This window comes from Ostrea edulis, chromosome 3 (genome assembly GCF_947568905.1).
Source record: "Ostrea edulis chromosome 3, xbOstEdul1.1, whole genome shotgun sequence".
Classification (NCBI taxonomy): domain Eukaryota; kingdom Metazoa; phylum Mollusca; class Bivalvia; order Ostreida; family Ostreidae; genus Ostrea; species Ostrea edulis.
In genome coordinates, this window is record NC_079166.1 from 70,901,882 (window position 1) to 70,920,019 (window position 18,138).

Consider the following 18,138-nt stretch of genomic DNA (forward strand, 5'->3'; position numbering starts at 1 on the left):
ATATAGATAAATGGATGATATTAAAAATAAAATTATCATATATTTTTTTAAAGCAGGAACTCATTTCTCCTAACTTCAGAATCTTGAATAGGAGAAGACGCATTCTTCTATCGTTACATATCGATGGGTTCAATTCATCGGTTCAAACTTTCATTCATTTACGATTCAATGATACTATCTAATAAGTGGGGGTCGGTCATTCGATATATTCTACTTTTCACGTAAAATACCGGGAACTGGTCAGTGTTAAATAGTGGAACGCGGTCCTTCTGCCCCCTTGAATCATTCAGCCCCCAAGGAATTCATGGAAAGTGTAGCTGACAAAACGGTGTTAAGAATATGTACAGAATATTGGCAATAACTATAGAAATTACATTGAAAACATATACAATGTCGTTTGTAGTTAAACAAAATCTTGGGTAAATAAAATGAAAAGGAAATAAATAAAATTGAATAGATAAAACTGATCTGAACACTTTACGAGTTGGGACTGATACTTTGTCTGAATATCATCAGATGAAATTTCAATAATCCGCATTTTGAGTTGCAAAGGCACATTTCATTACATGGCGACCGAGAGTCTAGTAATTATAAACCGGTAGCTAATAATCGAGTTATTGTCTTATTCATTGTATATTGATATTGTTTTTAATGATTTTAGTAGAATCCAACTTTTCTTTGATGATATACATGTATGCACTGCAATTCAAATTCCCACAAACAACTCACTTCCCTTAAATTGTTTTAAAAATTACTTTTTGAGGCGGAAAGATTTTTCAAAAAAGTGTTTGGATTTCTTGGAGGATTGTTAGAAAATGTAATTTTTTTTGTGGACATGCTACTATTCAAGTAGCCTATATCTATTTCTCGATTACTACACGGACATTTGTCGTCGATCAAGAAGAAAACGAAAACAACAATGGAATTGAGGAAATAACTAGATCTTATCTACCTTTAATTTTTGTGGCATGTTTGCCTAACCTAAAACGATTTTCAAGTTTTCTTCAATATTTGATATGGACTACATATGCATGGTTTAATCCGGCTTATCAGGATATTTTATTTGACATTTCTGCACGTCACCTAAAACGCATAGACCGCCAGACGTCCAAACTTTGGCAATTATTCTTGATCAGCGGATCGATTGTGGAGGTAAGCAGGCTTCATTTTCTTGTTTCTTTTTTAGATTTTAAACCTTATTTTAAAATACATTAATGCAATTGTGGGGAAAAATAATCATGTTCACTCCTTCAGCGCAAGTAACTAAAATGCAATGCAGAACGTATGTTTTACGCAAAGACTTATGACTGCACTTTTGCTGCATGTAATAAACATGGTACTATCTGCGTTGCCTTGTGTAAGATAAACAGGTCTCGCATCTATTATATAAGTAAAGGCAGATTTAGAGGGGGAATCCATATGAGTGAACAATTTTCGAGATGGGCGTTAAACAGTATACAATCAATCAATCAATCAATCTAATGTTTTGTTAACCTTTGTTCCGGTGTTGTACAGTAGCTTTCCCTCCCGGATTAATGGCTATATATATATATTATTACTACAGTAACTTGATCCGAAGAGTCGGATCACGTCGAGTTGACAGGCGCGGATCATCAGATCACACGAGACGCGAAGCGTCGAGTTTGATCTGATGATCCGCGCCTGTCAACGAGACGTGATCCAACTCTTCGGATCAAGTTACTGTAGTAATGATAAATTTATTATATACCCCCTTGTGCATTTTAAATCCACATTTATAAGATAATAAATGTAATCCAAATGATCAAAAACACAGACATACCATGAAATTATGTTTTGTATACGCAGGTTCGTTTGTGACGCGGTCAATATTTTCCACAAATAACGTTGCGTTGTTGCATTGTGACGTCATTGTGACGGCATCAGTTTCAGAGGATACTGATACGGAATCAGAAAACCACAGTGTGGTGATCCGGAAAACCGGATCACACGCTGTGAAATCCACAGTATCAAAGAACGATACATTGATGGGTATATAATAAATATATATTATTACTACAGTAACTTGATCCGAAGAGTCGGATCACGTCGAGTTGACAGGCGCGGATCATCAGATCACACGAGACGCGAAGCGTCGAGTTTGATCTGATGATCCGCGCCTGTCAACGAAACGTGATCCAACTCTTCGGATCAAGTTACTGTAGTAATGATAAATTTATTATATACCCCCTTGTGCATTTTAAATCCACATTTATAAGATAATAAATGTAATCCAAATGATCAAAAACACAGACATACCATGAAATTATGTTTTGTATACGCAGGTTCGTTTGTGACGCGGTCAACATTTTCCACAAATAACGTTGCGTTGTTGTATTGTGACGTCATTGTGACGGCATCAGTTTCAGAGGATACTGATACGGAATCAGAAAACCACAGTGTGGTGATCCGGAAAACCGGATCACACGCTGTGAAATCCACAGTATCAAAGAACGATACATTGATGGGTATATAATAAATAATAAATAGCAGAATCATGTCTAGCGAGAGAGCGAGTTGATTCCTCAGTAGTGGCAATGTGGAATCAGGGGTAGACAATCAACAGATTTGTAGAATTAATTCCCTCCCCCCCCCCCCCCCTCTATCTGTATGAAAAGTTATTGAACTAATCGAAGGGAAAGAGGCAATTCTGATTCCTCATGCAATAAATTCTGAGTTGCCTAAATAGTTGTTATTTTACAAGCACCAAATATTTTGATTTTACATTCTAAATATATAAATGTTTTACATAACATTCGACTGAATGAAATGGTGTTTGTTGAATGATATTTCAAAGAATCCCAAGCAAAGGAATTCCGAAATTAACTCTCCATTCAGGATATAAAAGAAATGAGTAGACAGAAAGGAAAGAATATGTATGGGAATGGTCCGCCGTAAATGTAACCGGAATGGGAAAAGAAAGGGGGGGGGGGGGGGGTCTACTCACAGGCATTTGTTTCATAAACTTGGCAAGCTATACTTTATAATAACATTACTATATAGTTGTTATTGTCATTATATAGTATATCTTGCCAAGTTTATGAAACAAGCGCCTGCGGGTCTACTATATAGGCTATAGTAGGTTTTCCGAGGGGTCATCTGGCTATGAAAAACGGGAAATCCTACTATATAGCTACACATGTCCGTGGGGAAAAATATACTATCTAGCCGTTTTCCAAGGGGGGGGGGGGGGGGGAGGGGGGGGGGGGGGGGGGGCTAGGGAGAAAGGCTACTATACAACACCGGAATTATAATAGCATCACGGACAGCACTCTGGAAGTACGCATCCCCCACTTCCTTCTTTTCCATTCAGCACCCAACGAAGAAGGTCGGTCAAACTTTGGGCAGAATTTTTTTTTAAACAACTAATCTTCTAAACATTACCTTTGTAATATCTAATCAACCAATTCATCGTGTAGTGAACGGAGAAAAGAAAACCCACTTCTAAAAAAGAATATATAGATAATTAAAAAACGTGTAAAAAATAGTTCAAGTTTTAAGACAGAGGGCTCACGGAGGGGATGCTTACTCCTCCTTGGCACCTATCCTACCTATATTCAGGTATTTCCAGGGGTCCGTGTTTGCTTGTATACTTTTTAGGGTTTACGGTGTTTGTCTATATATACACGCATTGGAACATCCACTCTGTTTTAGGTAATGAACGCAACGATAAGAATAATATACCTCTCATTATACTGAGGAAATTGAAGTCTTTGGATAACGTTTCCCGTGATAATCTATAGTACACAATTTAACTGATGATCAACAAGTAACAAATCACCCCCTGTTGTAGTGATATTACGTAGTAACAAATCACCCCCTGTTGTAGTGATATTACGTAGTAACAAATCACCCCCTGTTGTAGTGATATTACGTACAGTACACGACACGAGTTTTATGCGTGTTCCACGCAACGCGGTGGAACAAATTTGCCCCAAACACGGTGGACCTTTAAAATTGTCGGCACCTTTGAAGTCGTATTTCTTCCGCGCGAGCTAGACATTGAAGTCCACGGAGGATCTCCGTGGATGCCACCGCGCATCTCCGTGAATGTCACCTGTACCTCCGTCGATGCCACCGTGTACCTCCGTGTGATAAAACAAAGAAATAATTTCCGAAATGATTCACCCAAAACACCTTTTCACTTGGCCATCATGCATGCCCCCAACCCATTAATTATTTAGAAATTAGCTATAAATCATTCAATTCTTGTAATTGTTGTTTAATGATACGTTGGTGTTTTCGGTACATATCCGTATGTAGACTTCCCTGCAGACGTTCACACCTTTTTATGAAACGCCCAAATTCTCGACATCCTGTACATGTATATAAACACCTGTGTTATTCCCACCACTCGTTTGAATACTTGGCGGTCACCCGTCGGTACATTGTTTCACGGCACGTGCAGCACAATTTCACCAAATAAAAGAAGGGTCATGAACAACGACAATCACATGCCAGTAATTTCAATTTGATATATAGCAGCACAAAGAAATGTGTACCATAAGCAGCGGTTTATTTTTAACGTAAGGTTTTCATTGTAATTAGGAATAGTTGATTAAGGTCTGCTATATACATGTTTACATTGGAGATGAATTTCATTATGTACTCAACTGTGATGCAATGTGAACAAAGAATCAAATTTTTATCACCTAAACAAATAAAAATTAAAAATATCTTTACTTTTAAACAAACCTTTATAAAACTCCGTACTTTCATTAAGAAAATAATAAAATAAAATGTGCTCCCCTACCTGGAATGCCCATACTTCACATTAATTTTCCAACTTGATAAATACTTTATTACACGCATGTATTATTTACTAAATGTATATATAACAGCTTTTTGTCTTTATATTTTTGTATACCATTGCATAATGGTGCTGAGATCCAATAAATTGAATTGAGTACATGTAGTCTTGAAATATCACAAAGTATACAGTTGATAACGATTGAAATAAAAATGCAGACGTTTTCTCGTTTATTCAGTGATTCACAAACTTGCACGTCTTCTGAATGACAGTTGTAAAACAAATGTACTAGGTTTTGGTCAGTTATAACATCATACGGGGGTAAAATTCATCTCATTTCCGCTAGTAATGGGTTTTGGGTCATCTGTGCCTTCGTGGACGAATAATCTTGGCTAGCGAAGATGGACAAAAAATGCCTAGATAGTATGAAGGTGAAATCGAAGAATTATCCACTAAATCCAATGATGTTTTAGTATATATAGCATGTATTTATTTTATTTTTGACTGAGAGGGAGATGGACAGCTAAGCACGAAACATCGTTTTAGAAGGGGGGACTCATTCATTAGTCCTAACCCGAACCAGCCGAAAATTTTAACATGTAAAGAAAACAATATGGGAAATAAAAAAAAATTCAGAATGAAAGTGGATGGATATTTAATCAGAAAGAAATTGTACTTTCAAGATTGATACTGAACGTATTAAACTTCCCGTATCTGCATACATTCATGAATATTATAATCAATGATTACCAATGCTCTCTCTCTCTCTCTCTCTCTCTCTCTCTCTCTCTCTCTGTGTGTGTGTGTGTGTGTGTTATCTAATGCATCTAAATTTTAAAATGATTTCATATAGCAATTAAAGATTTTAATAATCGATAGCGTATATGAATAAAAGCAAATAATCGTTAAGTCATTTCTGTTTATATTGATATTAGTCTTTTTTTTTTCATGAACTAGTTGCATTTGACACCGAGGGTTTACATCCTTAAATATTGATTACAAGCGCGTAGAATCGGAGAGGGTGTAATTTGAAAACTTGAAAGTTAAGGATTTAGCCTTGTAGCTTGTAGCGACCTGCCCACTGCACGATTTAAGAAATTGAAGTCGGAAGGGGATATTGAGACAGTTTCAGACTATTACACCTCCCCCCCGACACATGTTCCCAATTTAAGGTTTTCGTAATCGGACAATTTAAGCACCATTTTTTGTTGTTATCTTATTGCTTGTCAAGAATTTTACACACCTTAACCAGCAACATACTCCTTCTGATACATTGAAAAATATAACTAATGTTAGCACGGGGCTCTATAAAGTTCAATCTGCAGTTTGGTCATACTTCGTCATTCAATAACTTATTTAAAATAAAAAAAAATGTTTGTCGGGTTAGCGGTACTATGATGTATGACTATAACAATGACCTGTGTATAACTTGTACATTCCATGCAAATTCGAAGGGGTTTTCGCCTCAGTAGAACAATTGGGGGTCAGCTAATCCGTGTATTTGAAATCAACAGAACATGAGAAGTGCTTGGCTTCTTGCGGAAAGTGTGAAATATATTGGGTCGGCGCAAGATACCCGTGATCTTAGATCTCGCCGACCCAATATATTTCACACCTTTCATAAGAAGTCAAAACCCAAACTAGGTGACCGTAATTTAGTTATACTGTGACAAAAACCCTAGGAATTTGCATGGTATATATAATTATTATTATATACTTTCAATTTCATCTCTTTTCTTTAAAAGCTTGCGGGCATATATCACACGATATATGCCCGGAAACATTCCGGCCCGCAAACATTACGTCACAATCAATACACAAGCAAATTACTACACCGTTATATTTCAAAATTTTCGTGTTTTTCATCTTTTACTCAGTGAAACCAATAAAGAAATTGATTAAAATAAATTATTGTTAGTTTCTAAATGAAATTGAAAGTATATAATAAAAAGGTTATAGACTTTGTATGGGAAAATATGACGACCTCGTTTTTTGTCGCGGACGGACCTCGCAAGCTCGGTCCGTGTATTCGCCAAAAACCTCGGTCGTCATATTTTCCCATACAAAGTCTATAACCTATAATTATACAAAAATCATTGCATTATCCAGACACTCCCGATGAACATTTTTTTTATGAAAACCTCTATCAAAGTACATTGAACATAAGTCTCCGTCAAGTGTAATTAACTCGGGATTTTAAAAATAAATCAGTCGATGGTTTGTATTTTTACTTCTATTAATTATGTAATAAATTAATTCCAATTTGTTAACCATCGACAATGCTCTAATTTCTATATTAGATCAAGTTATATTTGTGAAGATGCATATTAACACGATATGATGGAGGTAATTATGTTAAACAGCGCATTTGTCACAGAGAGAGAGAGAGAGAGAGAGAGAGAGAGTACATCGGTAATTATTAAATATCCCTATTACATGTTGTACATGTATGCTTTTCATTTACTGAATATACTAATTTGCATTCAAAACAGGAATTGTCTGCAAGTACTCATAATTTAAACAGAGAATTTAAAAATATTTTAATGAAGAAAGAAGACAAAAAGAAAAAATTTCAAAACCAGGTTTTCTCAAAAACATAATATATAGTGTTTGGTATCGTTGGAATTGGCTCAAAATGCTGAAAAACAATATAAATATCAGGGGAGGAAATATTGACATTTTTCCTTTTCTTAACATTCCACCCTTATCATGAGTATTTGGCCTGCGGCACATTTTCACATCTCCCGCAAGGCGCCCGTGGCCAGAACAAAGCTCTTAGCAGATGTGTGTATTCGCAAATAACACACACCGTGGAACACGGAGGATACGGTGTATCTCCGTGGATTTTCCACCGTGGTCTTTCCACGGTGGGGTGTATAAAACTCGTGTCGTGTACTGTAGTAACAAATTACCCCCTGTTGTAGTGATATTACGTAGTAACAAATCACCCTCTGTTGTAGTGATATTACGTAGTAACAAATCACCCTCTGTTGTAGTGATATTACGTAGTAACAAATCACCCCCTGTTGTAGTGATATTACGTAGTAACAAATCACCCCCTGTTGTAGTGATATTACGTAGTAACAAATCACCCTCTGTTGTAGTGATATTACGTAGTAACAAATCACCCCCTGTTGTAGTGATATTACGTAGTAACAAATCACCCCCTGTTGTAGTGATATTACGTAGTAACAAATTACCCTCTGTTGTAGTGATATTACGTAGTAACAAATTACCCTCTGTTGTAGTGATATTACTTAGTAACAAATTACCCCCTGTTGTAGTGATATTACGTAGTAACAAAGCACCCCCTGTTGTAGTGATATTACGTAGTAACAAATCACCCCCTGTTGTAGTGATATTACGTAGGTTGTGTACAAATTATGATGCGGAAGCATTGCAAACTTGATAAAATCGATATTTTTACCCAATTTAATATGATAAAGGAAATTTACCTTTAGACAATTGTTTATACGGGATAAACAAGATTTTATAACTCGAAATAACAAGATATTTATCCGACATTACACAATATACACACAAGGAGGTCACCTGAGGTCGTCAGTGATTTAGTAACTTCTCACTATTTAGAACATCGTTTTTCGAGGTAGGTGAAATTCAGTATACATGTATATACTTTATGATATGAAATACGCAAATTGGATATGAAAATCACCGTATATAGGTTTTGTACATGCATCTACATAAAACATTACGGTATCAAAGTTGATCAGCTTAGGTTTACTCATTAGATTGGATATCTATATTCAAGATCTAAAATTTAGTCAAACTATACAAAGAACACGTACTTTATGAAATATTATTTTTCAACACAAAATCATACTGTTTTACCTATAGGATGTGTGTGACTATATGATTATAATGCTTTGTGACGTAATACAGGAGTTATTCACGTTTAGTGGTTGGTTGGTTGTACATATGGAGACGTCACCACTGCCGGTGAAGGGCAACAGAATTTAGGCCTACAGTGTATATACGCTCGGCACTTATGACCTTTGGGCAGGGAGGGATCGTTATCGTGCCACACCTGCTGTGACACGGGACCTCGGTTGTTGCGGTCTCATCTGTAGGACCACCCCATTTAGTCGCCTCTTACGACAAGCGAGGGGGTGGGGGTGGGGTGTTGTTACTGAGGACCTATTCTAACCCGGATCTCCACTGGACCACGTTTATTGAATGTTTTGAATTGTTTATGCAAGAATGTTAGGTCGTCTACAATATTTTACAGATAAATAGCACACCTTAAACTCTCACGAAAGATTAAAACAAAAGTACATGTATCAGAAATATCGTTAAATAAACTTTTACGTTAAATCCAACTTGTTTAAATCATAAATAAGAAGATTTATGATGCTACTTGTATAATTTACAAACAACGAAACCTTTTTACCAAATAAAAAAGAGTAAAACTTAAACAGTATCAAAAAATAAAGTATTGGAGGAGGGGATAATGACTAATAAGCACCTGGTATTAGGTACCCATAAAAAAAGATAGAGAAGACTTTATCCAGCGAGTTGAAATTGTTTACTAGTAAACATGTACATATATATCTTATAAGATTTAAACGACCTGGATATATTCCTGTATTATCTATAAAATGATACCATTGCAGATGATCTATTGTTTTTAATTGCTTTTTGAATTGTTTCCTTTTTCACGAATTCAATTTCACGCCTCGTCACGTCGTGTTATCATTCAAACATTTTTTGTGATAGTTGATAATTTTTTACACCACGCGTTACGCGTACGTGTATGAAATAACTGATGTGTAGGATCAGATGTCATTCTTTCAAGAAGAAAAAAAAGAAAAGAAATTCCATTGATACCCCCCCCCCCCCCCTCCTAGAAATACGTTTTCGTTCAGCAAACATCAACATCATATATGCTTACAATAAATACGTTTTTATTGTTATTTATGTATTTATCTATGTGCATAAAAACTACATCGAATATTGCAGTTATAAGATCTTTCACACAAAATCTCTGATCATGTACCGGCATTGTCATAATGAATATGACATATTCATATGTAAATACATATATTACATACACCTTTTATTTAATATTTGTTTATTTTTGACTGTAGCAAATAATGCCCTGAGAGAGAGAGAGAGAGAGAGAGAGAGAGAGAGAGAGAGATTGTTTACAATTTAGGTCATACATTTAACTACAGAGAGATCATTAATTGAAGACGTATGCTTGGCAACAATCAAGCATAATAATTGCAAATACTAGAATCCTTGAAAAATATATCCCCATATCCGTGATATTTGAAAGTGGAATGTTAAAGCCAAAAAATAAAATCAATACAGATAAGAGCGCATTTTGTTGAATACTGTGACTTTAATAATTTTTGTTTGTCTGCAAATACAAAAATGTCAACGACGTCTGCCAAGTTAATTTTTGGGGAAAGACTAGCTACATTCATGACCCTTGAACTTGGCTTGGTTGGCGGTATTTCCACAACTGCTAAGTACATTGTACATATCATGTCTTTTTATAGCCATGACAACTCCACTCCTCCAATAACGAAGGTGTCGCACAGAATGAAATTTGATCAGTGATGCATTATGCATACCGAGATAAACTGTTAAGTAAAAAGCACGCACTTTTCTTATTAAAGCATTCCCGGTCACAAGGGGGACATTGAAGGATTAGGAGAATCTCTACTCATAAAAGGTATACTTTTTCAAAACTTTTGAATATTATTTATGTGAGGATACAATCTGGATATTATGTTCATGCATGATGTATCTGATACACATCGGTTTGGTTGTTTAAAAATCTATAGATTACGTAAAACAAGAGGAAAAAACCCCGATAAATGATCGTAGAGTAAGTAGTAATTTATGTTTACATTTCCAACTGTTTTCTCTGTGATAACCAGAGGAGAATCCAGGAATTGAAGTCAGGGGGTACAACATGAGGCAGGAGGTCTGGGGGCCACTCTAAGGATTTTACAGATTTTATAGGGCTTGGAATATGTCTCCTATGTAGTCATATTTACTATTTCTGTCATTTTTGATGATGTACATGTAGTGTTTGATATCGTTAGAATTGTCTCAAATGTGGAAACACAATATACAGATCGAGGGGGGGTGGGGGGTGGGGGGGGGGTTGACATTTCTTCTCTTTTTAAGATTCTACCTTTATCCTGATTATTTAGCCTGTGACACATTTTCACACCTCCTGTGAGGCGCCCATGGCCACAGCAAAGCTCCCGGAAGCTGTGTGTATTGGCAAATAACACCGTGAAACACGGAGGACACGGCGGATCTCCATGGATTTTCCATCGTAGACTTTCCACGGTGGAGTGTATAAAACTCGTGTCGTGTACTGTAAAATCTGAGAGTGAAAAAAAAAAAAAATGATTGTTTCCTTTATCGTGTGTATTTTGTCTAAACAAGAGACCATGATTTACCTTTGATTAAAAACAAAGTGGATTTGATACAAACAAGTTCCATCCGGTTGTCCGCGTAATCATGACCAAATATGGAGTGTCGTCAACGTCAAAGGGAGGATTGGCTGTTCCGTTTAACGTAACGAATGGGTCAACCATATGCTATTTTAGTACTTGAAGCTAGTTTACATTAAAACAAAATACTCAAAAATGTACTTAAATCTAGTTTACATTAACACAATATGCACAAAAATGTTATTTTAAGCAATAAAATGTCTCTCTTGTTGGTTTATCATGAAGAAGGCAGCAATCATTGACTTACGCATTTTATTGTTTAATTGAACCTCCACTTTGTTGATTTAACTGGGTATATATTTCTCGTTGGTGCAAAATGAAAGCTCAATGGGCGGGACCAATTGAAATGAACATGAATTTCTAATGAGCATTAATTTTGATTTTTCGATTTTATATTATCATTTTTATTTTGGACATGTCTAAATATTTGTAAATTGTAGTCCATTGTAGTTAATCACCTCACATATCCAAAGGACTAGACAGTGATTCCTTATACGTGTATATGTACAAATTGTAGTATGCGCATGCTCACTGTTCGCTACATATTTTTTTCTTTTGCATGTACATGAGCAAATGTACAAAAAATAGAGCCCCCCCCCCCCCCCCCCCCCCCGCGCATGGAATAAACAAAACAATTTTAAAGATATATACTCTGTAGGAATTTACAAGTAGTGTGACACTGTAGTTTGTTCAGATTGCTGTTTTATCCACATATGTTAGGAATTTTAAAAAGCTTTTGCTTTATTCTCTTCGTTTTATATCCTCATATGTCCCTTTTCTCTTTCATATTTTCTTTGTATCTTGTCTAATGTATATATTTTGGATACATGTCCTGTAACTTTTCAAAGATTATTCTTTAAAAAGAATGAAGATTGCCTTGAAATGGAGTGGTGATAAAAATATTTTCGTTGATTTTCTTTCGATCTACTGAGGCACTGACATTTTGCCGTAACGTAGGCTTTTGTGTGTTTGTGTGTGGGATGTTGCGGCGATGTCATAATTCCTAGTTGTCGTTTTCATTTCAATACCAAAGACCAATTAAATCGGAATATTAATGTACAGAAGCTAAGTCCGTTTTGGGCCCGAACTCTGTGATATCATAAATATATTCATGGTATCACAGAGTTCGGGCCCAAAACGGGCTTAGCCACTGTGATTCAATGCAATATGAAAGGTTTCATTTCTGTTATGAAAAGGACACTTATATTTAACCCAATTAAAAAAATTCGTGTACATGCACTTACGATGCCCCTTTACACTAATTGTCTGTATTTGATAGATAAACTCCCGTGAAAAGCTTGACACGATGGCTAACCAGGTGGTAGTTGTTCAGCAGCCAGTGGCGAATTCTGGCAATCCGCTGATGGTGACGGGGATTGATGGCCACAGACACTGGAGCACGGGACTGTTTGATTGCTTTTCTGATATTACGTCATGTAAGTAATGTTATGTGATATGAACAGCATGTTCATGTTCATTTTATTAGCACAAAACCATACCGGTTACAGGCATGTGATAAGTACACCACAAACATGTAGAAAAATCAATGACATTCATCTTTTACATAAGACGTTCATATCAATAATATTGATGGAACGATGCATCGCGATGCGGCCGAATCGCGATGTAGTGGTCTCGATTCGATGTTCGATTTATTCGGGGTGTGTTTCGGTTCGATACGGTTCTAAAATCATAGTACACATTGCTCTTGATAACACGGTTTCTGATTAGCCAATGGAATTGAAAATTGCCCAATCAGCATACGAGTGAACTTTGCTGAATTAAAATGGACGCAGTCGAGTTAAAAATGCACCTTCAATGTTTAAATCCTGGGTATGGCGATATTTCGGCTTTAGGACAAGTGATAAGTGTGTTGATTTATGTTAAACGGTTTTACATTATGTAGAATTTATTTGCATAGAGCAATAAATACAACGAAACATAAGAAAATCTTAGCATTATAAAGAATTTGGTACATGCTATTGTATCGAATCGAAAATCATCGAATCGAGACTAAAGTATCGAAAATCGAATCGAATCGAGAAGGTACTGTATCGTTTCACCCCTAATCAATATACACATATAATAATATTGGGAGTACAATGGTGCACACAACACACATTATACCATAAGTTTAGTAACATAAGTATATGTACATACTCGTATATATTGAACATACATTATATCATGGTATGCTATTGATTATATGCGCTATGAGCATACATTGTTTCTATGGGCAGTAGCTTTTTGAAGAAAGATACAAAGATTGTGAAGTTGTTTTCTGTCGCTAAGGCTAAGTAACTTAACTAGCTTAAAGGTAGATGACCTTGTCCAATTTGCAAATACGTTGATCACGTTCTGTTTGACTGTAACGGCCTTCCTCTATAGCCAATTTATGTGAAGATAGCCTATATTTAGAAAGATAGTGAATAAGGGTTTCCGGGATGCATTTCCTAAGGTAATACTGTATATCGAATGTATTCGATAAGTACTTGTAAGTAAAACATTTAAAAGAGTTTTCAAAGAATATATATATATATCTGTCAGTCTTTGTTTTGCCATAGCAAAAAGTTGTTGGGACATTGTTGAAACCAAGAGAGCATAACATATCCTTCACATCTGATACCCATGAATTATGATATGGAAAGACATACATTTCATCATATACATTTTTTAATATACAATTCTGAGTACTTAAGAGTTTGACCCAATACTTCAGTATACGTAATTTTCTGTGTATTATTAATGGTACACTGCCCAATTCTGTATAAGTCATATAGTTTGAAGTGGAGTTCTTAACTTTCAATATCAATTTACACAAAGTTGTGTATGTCGAATATTATGTTTTGTACAGTACAGGGGACTGTATCTGATTAGTAAACAAGTAGAAGTGATGGAAGCACTGGGGAGGGAAATTAGCACCACCATTAGCAATTTGATCCAGTTCACATTGTCAGCATATACCCGAATTGTCCGAAAGCAAACTTAGCAATACAACCTTTTATTAGCATTGAGATTTGTATAATTTCTATAGTAATCCAATCAGCATTGGCTGTCAGTCAGACGTTGCTGATGTGGCAGTATTTACAGAGAAAAGGGACAAAACACGTTGTTTAATTGGACCTTTATTTGAAAAAAGGAAAGAAAAATAAAAAAGAGAAAAAACACATTAGCATGATTTCAAAATTTAAATTGACAAAACAGTGGTAATTTGGTTAGATTTAAACAGTAAAACTCATTATTCGATATACTTCCGGTACCATTCTAGTTCCGATATCATTCTCTAGCGGTGTTAATAAATGAATAATCTTTTATGTTAGCTAGTTCACGATATTCTGTGTGTTTCATATGCTTGTTTTCATGCATTTTATAATTTTAAATAAAATAATTAGAATAACATGGACAAGAACTCTGAACAAAGACTTTACAGAAGTTTCTCTATCAAATGGAGGTTACGAAACGAAGAAAAGTCTGTCATTTGTTTTCATCAAGAGATACGATGCTGAATCCGTATTTCGGAAATGTGCCACATAAAGAGTTTTATTTAGATTGTACTATTTGAGAATTATCTTTGAAGATGTTCAGTAATCACCGTACACAATCGTTCTCCTGTGCTGTAGAATTGTTCGCTACATGTATCTACATGTATTGTGACTGGAATGAAATTTAAAACGGGATATTGCTTTACATGGGAATATGCCCATAGTGTTGATATTGTCCTTCTATCATGCTATTAAATAAGGGATTAATTGACAACTCCATTTAATAATTTGGTTGTTACTGGTATGCGTCAACATAGTATATGCATGCGCAAAAAGTGTGATGAAAATAATACTCCGAGTAATTGTCTAATATCTAGCTAAACAAAACGAAATTATGTAAATATGTAGGCCTTATTTTGACGAAACGTTCAAATTGATCAACTTATAGCGATAAATACTGTCTTATTAAAGTCTGAAAATTAATCTAGAACGTCTTCATTTATGCAAAATTTCCCTGCATATTAATCGGTATACTCATTAAAATAAAGTGCAGAGAGAGCGATTTCATCATTTCAGTAACACAACACATGCTGCTGAAACGATAACTCTGCATTAACCAAAAGCACAGCACCAAAAGTTAATATCCTAATCTTATTGAGCATAGCACCAAAAGTTAATATCCGTATCTTATTGAGCATAGCACCAAAAGTTAATATCCGTATCTCATTGAGCATAGCACCAAAAGTTAATATCCGTATCTTATTGAGCATAGCACCAAAAGTTAATATCCGTATCTTATTGAGCATAGCACCAAAAGTTAATATCCGTATCTTATTGACCGTAACGTCTCTCGCCAGGTTTACGGTGTTTGCTGTTCGCAAGGAACACTGTTAGGTGGTGCCTTCTTTGACTCGAAATTAAAATTCTGAATTTACCCAGACATCTATGAAATGTACATACACGGTTGCAGTTTCACACGAGCTGTTAGATGACCATATTTTGCTTAAGAATAAACATATTGATCAACTTTTTTATATATACATGTAGACTTCATGGGGTATTTCTCTCTGCCTTGTACTACTAGTAATTGTAACATTTTCCTACACATGTGTTTTTCCCTATACATGTAGGCTTGATGGGGTATTTCTGCCTGACTTACACTATCTGTAACGTTTTCCTATACATGTTTTATACATGTAGGCTTGGTGGGATATTTCTGCCTGCCTTGTACTAACTGTAATGTTTTCCTATACATGTTTTTTTCCCTATACATGTAGGCTTGATGGGGTATTTCTGCCTGACTTACACTATCTGTAACGTTTTCCTATACATGTTTTATACATGTAGGCTTGGTGGGATATTTCTGCCTGCCTTGTACTAACTGTAATGTTTTCCTATACATGTTTTTTTTCCTATACATGTAGGCTTGATGGGGTATTTCTGACTGCCTTGTACTAACTGTAACGTTTTCCTATACATGTTTTATACATGTAGGCTTGATGGGGTATTTCTGCCTGTCTTGCACTAACTTTAATGTTTTCCTACACATGTCTTTATATATATATAGGCTTGATAGGATATTTCTGACTGCCTTGTACTAACTGTAATGTTTTCCTATACACGTTTTTCTATATATGTAGGCTTGATGGGGTATTTCTGCCTGCCTTACAATATCTGTAGCGTTTTCCTATACATGTGTTTATATATGTAGGCTTGATGGGGGTATTTCTGCCAGCACTAACTTTAATGTTTTCCTATACATGTGTTTATATATGTAGGCTTGATGGGGTATTTCTGTCTGCCTTACACTATCTGTAGCGTTTTCCTACACATGTGTTTATATGTGTAGGCTTGATGGGGTATTTCTGCCTGCCTTGCACTATCTGTAGCGTGGCCTCCAGGACGGGTGAGTGCTGCTGCATGCCCTACTGTGTCCCAGGAGGAACTATCCTGATGAGGAATAGAATAAGAACAATAGGAGGCATCCAGGTAATGAGACTGTAGATGTTACGTGTCTGTAGATGTTACGTGTCTGTAGATGTTACGTGTCTGTAGATGTTACATGTCTGTAGACGTTACGTGTCTGTAGATGTTACGTGTCTATATATATTACGTGTCTGTAGATGTTACGTGTCTATAGATGTTACGTGTCTATAGATGTTACGTGTCTGTAGATGTTACGTGTCTGTAGATGTTACGTGTCTGTAGATGTTACGTGTCTGGAGATGTTACGTGTCTGTAGATGTTACGTGTCTATAGATGTTACGTGTCTGTAGATGTTACGTGTCTGTAGATGTTACATGTCTATAGATGTTACGTGTCTGTAGATGTTACGTGTCTGTAGATGTTACGTGTCTATAGATGTTACGTGTCTGTAGATGTTACGTGTCTGTAGATGTTACGTGTCTGTAGATGTTACGTGTCTATAGATGTTACGTGTCTGTATTTGTTACGTGTCTGTAGATGTTACGTGTCTGTAGATGTTACGTGTCTATAGATGTTACGTGTCTGTAGATGTTACGTGTCTATAGATGGTACGTGTCTGTAGATGTTACATGTCTATAGATGTTACGTGTCTGTAGATGTTACGTGTCTGCAGATGTTTCGTGTCTGTAGATGTTACATGTCTGTAGATGTTACGTGTTTGTAGATGTTATGTGTTTGTAGATGTTATATATCTATAGCTGTTACATGTCTGTAGACGTTACGTGTCAAACACGGTTGTTTTCTGAACATAATAGTGAATATGGGTAACGACAGATACATATATTCTTTAAAAAAAAATGGTGAAATTATCAAATGTAAAATTCATATTTGTTCAAATTTTGTTATTAGGGGTCGGCCTGCAATGATTGCATGGTGATGTCTTGCTGCGGAGTATGTGCAGTGTGTCAAATGCAAAGGGAACTGGACAACATGGGACTCCCATAAAGGAAAAACATATCTGTATGAACTGATGTTTTATCCTCTTTTCCCATCAGACGCTTTCGTTTACAATATAACAGCTATTTTATATATAGAAACATCTATTATTGTATATATTGATGAGGTAAATCTATGTTGTACAAACAAAATGTAGACCTAATCTAAATGATTTTGACTTGACGAAATAAATATATAAACCTAAGTGTGTTTCGTCTCATATTAATAGAATATACATGTAGTTACATGTACCTCAGCTGTCTCCAAAGAATTTATATTAATGCAACGTCATGTGATGTGAATGTTTCATGATCATAGCATAATTAAGACGTTAAATCTTTTTACTGTGGAATCATTTTCATTCGTGGGGACCAATGTTCGTGGGTAAACAAATTTTACTGGTACGTGGGGACCTAATTTCGTGGGTAAGCGATACGATGTCACTTGGAGAGATTTAAAGAAAATGTTC

General features: G+C 35.7%; 1 protein-coding gene across 3 annotated transcripts; it reads left to right on the plus strand.

Moving 5' to 3' along the window:
* Window positions 1–951: 951 nt before the first annotated feature.
* Window positions 952–17,874, plus strand: LOC125673976 (placenta-specific gene 8 protein-like). Of its 3 annotated transcripts, none has more exons than XM_056158765.1 (5): window positions 10,301–10,469; window positions 10,957–11,329; window positions 12,545–12,701; window positions 16,597–16,736; window positions 17,583–17,874. In XM_056158765.1, the coding sequence occupies exons 2-5, from the start codon at window positions 11,273–11,275 to the stop codon at window positions 17,676–17,678; spliced, it is 450 nt and encodes a 149-aa protein (XP_056014740.1). In that variant the 5' UTR covers window positions 10,301–10,469; window positions 10,957–11,272; the 3' UTR covers window positions 17,679–17,874. The 3 variants fall into 3 exon arrangements, with proteins under 3 accessions (XP_056014741.1, XP_056014740.1, XP_048766897.1); XM_048910940.2 differs by having other exon boundaries at window positions 10,957–11,123; XM_056158766.1 differs by lacking the exons at window positions 10,301–10,469; window positions 10,957–11,329 and adding an exon at window positions 952–1,152.
* The last annotated feature ends 264 nt before the right edge of the window (window positions 17,875–18,138 follow it).